Here is a 12,764-nt window from a genome sequence, read left to right as displayed (position 1 = left end):
AAGTTAAGGGGACGTGATATGATTTTTTCTTAGACGATAGTTATATCAAACAACAAAGCGTTCTGTAGTTTATTGTACATACATATTCAAAAACATTTCCATTCTTTTAAAAGATTTCTAACTGCGGTTATACTTATTATAGCAGATATATTTAAGAGTACGTATGCGCCGTAATGTAGTTATAATGTAGATATCCCTACTAATACACCTGATACCTATTTATAAAAGAGAAAGCTGTTGTGTGAAAGACGGACAAGCTAAAAAACTCTTTTTATGAACAGCTTTGAACGTAAATGGAATGATTGTCAAAATTAATAAAAATAAAGGAGATGACTAATGCGCATTGGACTTCCGTTCAATACCACACCTTCTCGTTTCCTCACAGAGAATACGTCCTCTACCTTAGCCTAACGGCACATCGGACTCGGTAAAGTAGATCTAAAAAATATTTTCCCTGAAGCAAATTAAGCAATTCTTTACGCAACGACGTTTCACCCACGTCGGAAAAGGAAGCCAACTTGAACGTCACGGTCGAACGAGTTGTTTGTTAAAATGTATGAATCGGGCATTGGCGCATTGGGTTAATATGGCAGGCACGTAGTAAAAATGTAAACAAAGAACAATGTTTAGTTTAAATGTACCTACTGTTGGTGATTATATGGAAAACACCGAGGACACGAACGCTCGATGATGGAAAATTAGCACTATGGTGTTATACATACCTTATACCTACAGTAATATTATTGAGATTTATTGTTTATAAATATAAGTTGTAGCTGAACAAAAAACAATGTTTCATTTAGGCATCTTGGTATTTTATAGGAACTTAAAAGACCATCACAAACAAGAGGCAAAAGTCCGATGTTATCGATCCTGTCTAGGATAGAGGTAATTTGAGTCTGCTACGAATAAATAATAACTAAACTTTTTTAGGAACATAAACCTTATTTGTTTATAGTTACCATAATCATGGCGACTTGTGGATATTTTGTTTTTTTTTCATTTAATGGGTAACACAAAGCATATGACATGGGACATGGCATTTTTAGTTCGGGTACACGAGTCCCACATAACCTCTGTCCTGCTGAAAAGGACAGAGGTTCCACCACGACAAAAAAAAAGTAACCAAAGCATAACGCTATAATACTAACTTTAAAAGCGTTATAAGAACGGCAAGGCGGTTGCCTGTTTGTAATTATATGCTTTTACACATTTCTTTTACTTTCGGACATGAAGCTAACAACACAGGGCTTATGTCAGTAGCTTCCATAAAGGACTACGGGACCCCTAAAAAAATGGATGACTCAAATAAAACACATGGGAGTAAATAATGATAATAATGTATTTTTCTTTCATACAAAATTATTTACAACATCCTTATTATGCACATAACCGTTGTCATATAAATCATTACAATTGAGATAAATTAAACTCCCGACGCGAATGTACACAGCTTCCCCTTTAAACGCTAAACTTAACTAATTACAGATCGTTAGGCACCTTTCCCTACATATGTGGCACACGCCACGAAAGTTGAAAATTAACGTTGCTTTGTTATACTTTTCTTATTTTATGTTCTTTTTGTGGTGTGCATTCATTCATGCATTCATTATAGTCTAGCTTCAGCTTTCGTGGCGCGTTAACTTTTTTTACCTACGCATAGACAAGATTGAGATTCGACGATCGAGTAAGTTACGTTTGACTATTGTAACCTATGTAATAAATAATAAATATACTACCACAACACACACATCACCATCTAGCCCCAAAGTAAGCGTAGCTTGTGTTATGGGTACAGATAAATACCCAGACACTGAAAAACAATCATGTTCATCACACAAACATTTTCCAGTTGTAGCCCGTTTGTTCCCAGTAAGAGATGCTAATGACGATACATATCGTGTCAGCTTATTAATCATATCGTTTGAAACGCACAATCTTTATGCTGTGAGGTCGAACGCACTGTGACACGTAATTATTAATGCTTGAGAAAATAATGTAATAAACTTTTTGACCCCCCATGCATAAACAGTTGTACTGGGATTGCAGGAAGTACGAACGAATATTAAATATCCGGATTTACTGTTAATAAAGGAATTGATACAGGATTCGATCGTAGAATCAGTCAAGCATGCCTATAGTATTTCTCACGAACGAAGTATCTTATGGCAGTTTCAACAGTATAGTACCATCATGAATCGAAAAGCGTCTTTAGGATTACCAATAATACTTGCCGTGTGTTAAAATCGATTATTCTGACGAGTTTATTAAGCTAACAATATTATCTTTTGATATTTGATTTGACTGATTGTAAAAGATCCTACGATGTTTCATGAGATAAATAATTTATTAAACAAATCTATTATAAAGCAAGTAGTTTTATGCTTATTCGAAAAAATGTTTCGGTACAGCTGCATAACTATTAAATATATCAAAAGGTACTTCTTTCGGAGGAAACACAATAGATATTATAGGTAACATTCGTAGTCGCATGTATTTTTTATGAATCGCGTTACAAAAAGTCACCTTTACCTACGTATCTTAAAATATTTGCTTCTTCTTTATACTATAATATGTTACTATTTACACACATTCATTAAAAAAAAGACTGCGTTATGCCACACCGCAATGGGCCCTATCTCCTAATTATAATCGTAAAAAACTGAACCACAATTTGTGACGTGAAAATAATAGCTGCAGCGAAAATCGATTACTAAAAATTTTCACAACTCTTTATACAATGTCAATGTTGAGTTTAGATTTTTGGTGAGAGTATGTTACGATTATAAGTGACAGAGGACCAGTTTTATGAAGAGTTTACGAACTGAACTTTGACGTATGGTAAATCTGTCAAATTTGTATGGAGTTATAAAAATGATGACATTTGGTCCTTCTTATAAAATGGCAGACTTAGTAAACGTTGATGTGACGTTCGTTTACAACTTACACTGAAGCTACGTCAAAACCCCAATTCATTCGACGTTGTTGCAATAACTTATATTATATTTTAGAAGCGACACAAAAGACCTACGTGATTTTTGACTTTTGCGCAGCTTTTAAGACGAAATCAGCTTTTAAGACATTTTTACTAATCGCAACCAATCACAAAACGCATGGTCAAAACCCACGCGTCTTGTGATTGGTAGTAATTTTGAACGCAACCGCGGACGTGCGTCGCGTTGTTTGGCTTTGTTTAAAATGACTACATACAATTCGCATTCAACAATTACAATTAACATAGAAAATATATGGTTTCTGTAAAACCCACTTTTGTGCAAGCTTTGTAAACCCACGCATATATTGCGCTACCAAAACAAATATACATACATAACAATGTTTAATTGAACTTATCTCTGTGTGCAGGGCTAATTTGTTAGGATAGCCAAAGTTTGAATCGACAGATGTAATTTAAAAAGTCGTGTTTTGATTTTCTTATTCGTGTTCACTATGCAATTCAATCTAGAAATAACGCTTTAACGCGCTAATAACAGAAACCGTTTTAATTTTTGTGTTGTATAGCCTGTTTATTGAAGCATTATAAAACATCGCGAAATAACCCATAGTAAACTAACGTAGATCCAACTTAGATCTTAAAAATATTGTTAATCGCATTATGTTTTGGGTATATATTATGATGCTAGAATAAATTTGTCAAGTTTATGTATCTCTATTTTTAAAACTTTAAAATTTAGCTTCGGTAAAGTGACCCTATATAATATATGTTATATAGATTATAAATCATAATATTATCATGAAACGGCCCCTTGTGTTATAAATATAGGAAAAATTGCAATAGGTAAACACCAAACATAAATAACGTACCTTATCATAATATTCATCTAAATATAATTAATAAAACTATCTAACCTCAAGCCATATTTACATCTGATTAATTTTCTATAATACAAAATAATAAATCTACTTTTTACTAAATATACTAAATATTTTACATTACATAATACTTTCAATGAATACAAATTCCGACTAAATGGATAATATATTGTATAATTGATAATATATTCCTATGGTTAGACCGTCCGGTAAACCATCGTAACAAATTATTGTCAAAGCAACAAGAAGCAATCAATAAATTTGTAAAATCCTACCTATAAATTTACCAAAAAATCATATAATTTTTTTTAATAACAAAGTGCAAATCATTTCAAACTAGGGCGGTAAATCATGTCGTTTATTATCGATGATTTCATAAAGTGAAATAAAAATGCATTTTAATTATCTAATATCAAAAGCAGGGGATTGAGTAACTTACACTAAAACTGTAACCGAAATATTAAAAAAAAAAAAAAAAAACCCATAGTATATATTTTGTCATAACAAATTGATTTAAACGTCTAAGAAAACATCTTGAATCTATTGAACCGAAAAACATAACGACGAAATGTATGATGTAAATGTATATTATTATTTATTTAACCGAACCTAACAAGGTTCGGTGCATCTTTTTATCTTTAAAACAAGTATTTTTACGAAATAATCGATAATCGGACGAATGTTACACACAATTCAGTCTTACTTCGTTATTTACATGGACAACAATTTTAACAACGACCATCGACGATAAGTTCTTGATTAATTAACGTATTGTATTGCTACTAATATTCAATCACTATTGAGTATCGTGGTTGTAAATATCACAATTTTATTCAAGTAACGTCACATTGTAACAAATTAAATCCGATGCATTATTGTTTTACTAATTGAAGTTTTTATTTCATCCGTTGTTTTTACACAATATAAATAATGATTCTAAGTAATAACGGTGGTTTTATAGTCGAGATTATAGTGAGTGAGTGAGTTGCTGTCAATTTCTGTTTATGATTGTTACATCTTGTTGTACAGAAGCGAATTCATTGAATTATTTACTATGTACATGTGGTTGAAGTGAAATGAAGTGAAGAATCTTTATTTTATCTTTATTTTTATTTAGAATCGGATTTGATCTGTAACAATTAAACGATAAGCTACACAAATGGACGTCTGCACCTTGAATATTTCGATGTCTGTAAAGGTCCTTAAATCCTTACCCAATACGTAAAACCTGTCATTCCACGTCCTTAGTTCACGTTCCTTAATGTGAAGGCGCTTTCGTGTACCATTATACTATACCGTCAAAATAAAATGAACTTAATGTCACTCGTTTTAAAGTCGCAAATTCTATACTGCTAATTTTTATTTTACAAACTTTCTGCAAGTGACACCATCTGTAGAATTGTGAACCTTTAAAACCATGTGCGTTAATTTCATTTTACTCTGGCTTTCTAATAATTCAATACTCGAAAACGATTTCTCGTTTGCGAGCGAAAAAATCTTGTACTACGGGGGTACCGGGTGGAGAGTTAATGAAATTACTGTTATGTTCCCGATACATTATGACCATGATTAAAAATCACGCAAAACCTATACCAATATATAGTTTTTGTAGTGAATCCCCAATAACTATTATACCCATTGGTTCTATTGCTTATGAAGAAATACATCACCCTACTAATGATTTATATGTGTATAACGCGCGATACTCCGATACCCATAACATAATATTTACATATATCTTAATTATTTTCTTTAAGGTATAAACAACCATACACTCTTTACCGATATAATAATAACAACATTACTGTAGTTTGTCCGTTTTGTCTATTTCTTTGCTGTTTCAGATTATAGAAAAACCAAGGCTTTTATCCTTCGTATGATCGCACGTTTTTTTTTTAATATTACGATTCAACAATATTGGTGTTTTGAATCTTAAAGCTTAAACTTAATTTTACACTTATTCACCTAGTTTGATATTTTAGGCTGTATGATTTTAATGTTTCGTTATTAAAGAAGTCACAGTAGCACAGATATATGAAAAAAGATAGACGGTAAATTTCATATTCGCACCTTTAGTCAATTTAAAACAACTTATTCTAATAGAAAATACACATTCATCGCTACTGTGGCTGGTCCAGTTACCTACAGCGTATTTTAGGTTCTTACATAGTTGCATGCTCTTAAAAAGAAAAGCGTGTAAAATTGTGATTGTATAAAACGCTTCTTTTAGTGCATTTAACATCGAGAATTGTGTGAAATAAAGAGCCCCCGACATTACTAAACCGGAGACGTATAGGCCCACGTAACTCTATAGACCGTTTCTTCTAAGCTGTCTTAAAATGTTATAATATTTAATCGAAAAAAAAATTAATGTTTTTTTTACATATAACAAAACTAAAACTTTTTGAAAAGTATTACATTTCGAGACAAGTATAAACAAGTAACAAATAGATTTGATATTCGTGAAGTGAAAGCTCGAAATGGAGTACACACTTTATTGCCGCGAATTTCCGTCTGTCTTTAAACTTACATCTGTTAGTAATTTAATCGTATAGTGCTTATAAAATCAATTAAAGCTGATCGCACATTACAGCATAATATAATTGCACGTGGCTGATTAAAATTTCAATTCGCACGTCTGGTAATATGCGATCAACTTAATATCACAAATTGATTATACCAGTGTGTATTTCTAATAAATAATAATAATCATTCTCCTCCTCCATAGATGTAAGGACTATTGCCCTTTATATATTCCATGTTTAAATGGCTGATCCCGTTAGCCGAAACCTTAGTAAGAAATTGGCATGTTGTAGTCGTTTTCAGGTTTTCACGTATGAGAACACTTAAACGTAAGAGCAAAATGTATCTAATTCACATTGTTTTTCTTTCCTTTCATTCTGTTACAGTCAGCACTTTTAGCGGAATCAATTAGCTTTGTAAAATGAGAATCGGAAGAGTTTAAATTTATGACCATAAGGTCTATTTTGCTTTGACGTCTAAGTATTTATACAGTACTACGGTATAAACAACAAAAGTAGTTTGGCTCGTATGATCTCGTTGTAAATGTCGACATCGTCTAAATAGAGTCGCTAAAGTAAATAAAGGATGTGTAGGATCCGTCCTTTCATCGCATTCTTTCTTATTTCGATACTCAAAAACGACTACAATTGCGGGCGAGTTTTCATGTATCTGTATTATTCAGCAACCGCGATCCAAGTTGGCCGGACTGAAGTCAGGAGTGAGACACCGTATTGGAATTATATTGTAATCTGAGGTTTGTATATGGTGGCATATTGGTAAACCAACTTAAACCCAGCCAAATAAGATCGTGCGAACTGCAGATAGGTGAATATGTAAGGTGTACTGTGCTGTACCTTATGTACATAGATTCGCATAGTAAAGTTTTTCTTACCTGTCCTATAATGGTTTTAGTGCAAAGTATATTTAAAAAAAGAAATAAAAGAAACCTTCATGTACATATCTTTGTGTCATTAAAACACATTTCTATTTTTTTTTCTATTTTAAAATTACCGGCGCACTACACACATATACACAGGTCTCCACTCAGAATTGGAAGGCCGTTAGAGCGGAAATTACCATGCAAGTTACCTTACGATGTTTTCCTTCACCGTTAAAGCAAGTCATATTTCATTTCTTAAAGTGCACATAGCTCCGAAAAGTTAGAGGTTATCAAGATATAGATATAGCGGGAATCGAGGTCAATTCCCTTGAAAGGGAGGCGCAAATGTTATACTTTACACTAAAAAACTAATTTATAAAAAAAATTACACTATAAGACAGGTTAAAAAAGTAGAGTATAGATTTGTTTGTAGAGTGTACCCGTGATATGGCTTCTATCTAGTGCGCGGAGCTGTGGTTGTGCTGTGCTTTCTTTTTGCGCTGCGCCAACATGTCGTAGAACGGGTTGTGACTGATAGAACGCCGAAGACATTCGATCCATTCGTCGCGTTCCTCCGCCGTCGATGCAGACATTCTGAAAGAATTAAAATAGTAAAATTAGTATTGCCTGTATTGACCCAGCCTACACTAAACAGATAAAATTAAACAGCGCGTAAAACCACGGGGCACTATTGGTTAGAAGTAGTAGAGCTTTTTAAGACAGCTCGTCCGGGTGGTACTACTGCCATGCTTATTCTGCCACCAAGCCTTCACGGTACATCTCCCAATTCAGTAGGGGTGGCACTTTGAAGGACGTTGATTGTATACCCTGCGAAGTGTTAATCTATCTGCTTGGTGCGTCAATTTTAACTATAAAAATAATATAGAACGTGTAAATGAAAACCGAAATAAAACTTTAATAAGGCTTTAAAGGTACATAATAAACTACCTCTGAGAGTTATCTGTGAAACCGAAGACCTAGTTTTTGAGTAAATCTCTGCAATAAGATTTTACTGAAAGAAATCAGATACAGCCCTAACATAACATGCAAAATGGTACGCGTCGCGTAGCTTAGGTACAATGCTTGTGTCGGTCATTTATCTTCAATAGGGTTGTCAGAAGTAAGCACTTGAATATTTAATTCATTTGTATGTATAAAAATAATTATGCTTCTTTTGATTTAATATTTTTACAGGGTGTACATTATGCAATATACTTATACATCCTTCATTATTATTTAGTAATTCTGTTACACGTTGTATATAATTTGATGTACCGCGCGATGCCAAGGTCTAATGATTGTATTTCCTAAAAACTAAGGTGAACTGCAAAAGTTAAATTTACCTGTATACAGTGTGCTTGCCCTCTACGACTTTCCCTTCAGAGTCAGTCTTGCACGCCTTGATGAGATCAGCACCTCCGCTCGCATATAACTCGAGGCAGTGCGGCCGCTGTCGATCACTCGCTGCGCGTACCTGGAGTTATATTACAATATTATATTATATTTACATAGTTCATTTTTCTTATCTGTCTTATTATGTTAACAATCTTCTCATTTCGTTTTACAGTAGATTTTTAAAAATATTAAAAGATAATAAAAATATCTGCTAACTAAATGTAGGTGGACTAAGGCCTAAACCCTTCTCATTCGGGGAGTAGACCCATGCCCTGTAGTGGACCGGTAAAGGATTGACAAAGATGATGATGATGATGAATAAAAATAAATATTAATGAAGAAAAACTTTTAATGTAACTGTTTTTATTAAATGTAACAGACTAAAAAGTGATAAAAAGTTTAGATAACTGTATATTGTACACCTGCTTAGTATTAAACACCTCTATACTTTTTTGAAGTAAGTGCATATCGCACGAATATCTGGGGGGTACATTGTAACGTATATTGTATTGGTAGTAATCCTACATTATAAGTCCTACATTAATAAAGTCCTAGCACGAAAGATCGCTTAAATTATGTTCCCATGTGAAGCGCCACATGTGGTATACGAGTATCTCTGGAACTAATAATATCGATTTTGGTGGATGTACTTCTTATTTTAGTTTCATGGTAATCGTATCACAGCACCAAAACGACATCAATCAATTGGGGAAAAAGTGACAACAGCCTGTTTAAGTTTAATAAGGGCAGTGCTAGTATTTTACGAACTTATTGTTTCTTAATTATTTAATTATGATTATTGTAATAAGAGATTTGTTGGTCGAGGAATAATACCATTAACAAAGGGATTTCGAAAAACATACTAAGAAATATATACTATAGTATACTAAATTTGTATACAATACACTATACTACAATAATATCTTGCATAATGTTCAATGTTATATTAATTTATTTTGTGACTGCTATATTTATCCATGAATAATCTAATTACATCTAGTAAGTGTATTATCTTCCAAAACTTTCTTCCAAAGTACGGTACGCCATGGGTTAAAAAAAATATAGCTTCACCCGCGTGTGGAACCCCTGTAGCTTTAGTTTTCAGTTTACGAGCGTAATTATCACCACCATCACACTATAATGTACATATTTTACATGTAATTAATCATCAGAAGTGCCATATATGTGCATATATGAATATGTTACTTTGCATATATACTAACAGAAATATTTTCTAATGGAATGATGCCCCGAGGCTCCTTGTCTGTCGTGTACTCGAAGTAATAAAGGCAGTTGTCGTTAAGTATGAACCATCTTCTCTTCCATGATTTGTATCTGAAAAGAAAGAAAAAATATATCAGTAGCATTCATCATAATCATAATTCATCATCAGCCTATTAACGCCCCATTGCTAAGTAAGTGCTCCGACATTGGAGAGAAGATTTAGAGCATAGTCCCACAACATACAAGTATATTACAAAATTATCCTACATGAATGAACAACGTAGCAACACAAATTTATAGTAGATTAAAAAAACTTTAATTCAAGCATAGATCAACTGTTATATATGAGATAGACAATATATTTTAGTATTAACCAAAACAATGATAGTAAATGATGATAATAAAACACAAACAAAACAAGCATAGTTTAAAAAAATAAAATTCAGTGAATGACTTATTCTTTAAAATAATTGTTTTATAAATATAACCTAAAACAAACTATTTACAACTAAATAAAATCTAAAACGTCCTCGAAAGCACCGCAGCGAGGCACAGTTCCTAAGATGCTGGCAGCATTACCCCTTTGGATGGTCAAACTAATTCGTTGGCCAAGGTAACTGCCCGCTCTAGGATCAACGGTGAATGACTTGCAAAATTATTGTATGTGAGATTTGTTAGCAAACTGTTGCAAACTGTTCACACAATGACTGTGATATTTAATGTAATTTGCAAAATTCATAAAATTTGTTTGAAAAATGCATAATCATAACGTCTAAGATCATTGTAAAAAGAATTTCAAACAGAAGTCTCCATTCTGTTTCTTGATTTTTTTAAGAAAGTAAATAAACTATTGTTTTCATATTTGGTTCCATGGCCCATGATATTTTGCGACGATTTATTTTGGATAAGTATTTTGGAAATTCTTCCCATTATATACTGCTAAAATCGTAAACTTAAGTAGCTGGGTAAAACTCAATCACTCACCTGCCCCCCTGTTTCCAAAGCCAACCCTCTTTATCCGGGTTAAAGAAGGTATGCATGAGATCATTACCGTCGTCCTCTGGGATTTTGAACGGCTCCGTCTTTATCGACTCGTATAAAGACTGTAAAGAAGAAATACTTTAAATCAGCATAGAATGAGAAATATATGAGAGTAGACAAAACCTTGGGTTTTGATGTTGAAAAAAATAGGTAGGTAGTGAGATGTTATAACAGTCCCTAGTACCTCAAAAACGGTTATTTAACCTGACTGATCCTGACAACAATCACAATAAAACGTTGCGTTGCATAATGAAGTAACTCTTGCTGTAATATAATATGAGTGAAGGAGAAAGATATACTATGCTACTATGCGGGTATATACCTTAGGGGGCGTCCATAAATTACGTGAGGTGTTTTTTTTAATTTTCTGCCCCTCCCTCCCCCTCTGGTGAGATGTCGTGAGATTTCATTCAACCCCCTCCCCCATCCCCCAATCTCACGTGAGATTTTTCAAAATGTGAGTTTCTAACGTAAACGCGTTGGATTGTCATTGTAATAAGAAAAAAACAAATTTGCTTCATGCTTTTATTTACGACTATTCAAGACTAGTAATCAATATTGCTGAGAGTTTAATTTCTTTCGAACGAATTCATAAATGATCTTAATCGTATTACGATTACGCTTAAGATAAAATCTTAAGCATGTACAATCTGGATTAAATGGACCAAAATAGTATAATTTTTTTTTGTTTCAATCAGAAAAAAAATTTCGTGATATTTGCCGAGACCCCTCCTCTCTCCAACGTAAGATTAGATGAGATTTGACTCGACCCCCTCCCCCCCTTAAACACCTCACGTAATTTATGGACGCCCCGTTAAGGGAAATAACATCTCCATGCTTTTAGGTATCAACTGTATATTTCAAATACAAACCTGGATCAAACAATGTTTTGCGCACAAATATTTAATTAACATGCAAATAAATATGCCTTCCAGTAGGACTCAGAAACCGAAGTTTAAGAAGAAAGTTATCATCTTACCAAGGACAAAGAATATATTACAAAACGATTTATTAGATCTCTTAATCCACATGGTACAAAAACGAAACCAATTCAATAAAGAAATCTAAAGAGAGATTTGCACAACGCACTTTTCCATTCGGCAACAAACTCAAAAACAAAATAATAACCTACACCAAGCAGAATCAAACACAATGAACCGCAATTTCTCCTATTGGAAAACAACTAAAACAACAATACTTTATAAAACGAAGTTATAACAATTGTTATCTACCACTTGTGTCGAATACCGTGCGACGACTAACTTGTCAAATTGTACATCGCTATCGGTGCAGTCTATGTACATATAAAATAATAATACAGAAAGTAGTGCGTCCATGCTTCAGAAATATTATTATTTTAATTTAAGAAAAGAATTAAGAGTCCTAAAGTTGCCCACTGTTGTTTCTCATAAAGGTGCTGGCTTATCTGTGACAAAGGTTGTACAAGTTAAATAAATAGATCGCATACAAAATAACTATTTATGTTTAGGTCTTAATGTCGCTAACTAAACAACATGTCTGTCTGTCTGTTTGTCGTGACATTACTTTTGGTTAGAAATCAAGTTCTGCAAAGCCGAAATCGAGAGAGGTAAAGAAAGGCAGCAAATGCTCCAAATATTTTAATATGATAAAAAAGTTCTAGGCTCTAGTTCTTCATCTGTTATTAATAAATAGATAATTATTGTACCGTAGCCTAGACTTAATTAATGTTCTTTAACCTACATAAGTTTAAATAATGATCTAACTTATGCAATAGCAGGAGTTAAATACTCTCAAGAATGAATCAAGTTACAAAAGCTTATACACGACAAAGTAGTTAGTTAGTCTTTGTGCTATCTCAGGTAAAGAAACTTGCTGGCAGTTTTGCTTC

At 33.1% G+C, this 12,764-nt stretch overlaps 1 protein-coding gene across 7 annotated transcripts in view; it reads right to left on the bottom strand.

Annotated features, from left to right (window-relative positions):
• Positions 1-1,324: 1,324 nt before the first annotated feature.
• Positions 1,325-12,764, bottom strand: part of LOC120629608 (cytohesin-1) — a 69,273-nt gene continuing 57,833 nt past the window's right edge. For all 7 annotated transcript variants that reach the window (XM_039898591.1, XM_039898588.1, XM_039898587.1 and 4 more), the window contains 4 exons: positions 10,838-10,956; positions 9,853-9,964; positions 8,578-8,708; positions 1,325-7,828 (listed from right to left, as the gene is read on the bottom strand). In XM_039898591.1, the coding sequence (XP_039754525.1) occupies positions 7,693-7,828; positions 8,578-8,708; positions 9,853-9,964; positions 10,838-10,956 (498 nt within the window). In that variant the 3' untranslated portion in view covers positions 1,325-7,692. The remainder of the gene's footprint in view (positions 7,829-8,577; positions 8,709-9,852; positions 9,965-10,837; positions 10,957-12,764) is intronic.

The sequence above is a fragment of the Pararge aegeria genome, chromosome 14 (genome assembly GCF_905163445.1).
Source record: "Pararge aegeria chromosome 14, ilParAegt1.1, whole genome shotgun sequence".
Taxonomy (NCBI): domain Eukaryota; kingdom Metazoa; phylum Arthropoda; class Insecta; order Lepidoptera; family Nymphalidae; genus Pararge; species Pararge aegeria.
Note: the sequence above shows the minus strand (reverse complement) of the source record. Positions and strands in the feature narration are given on the sequence as shown.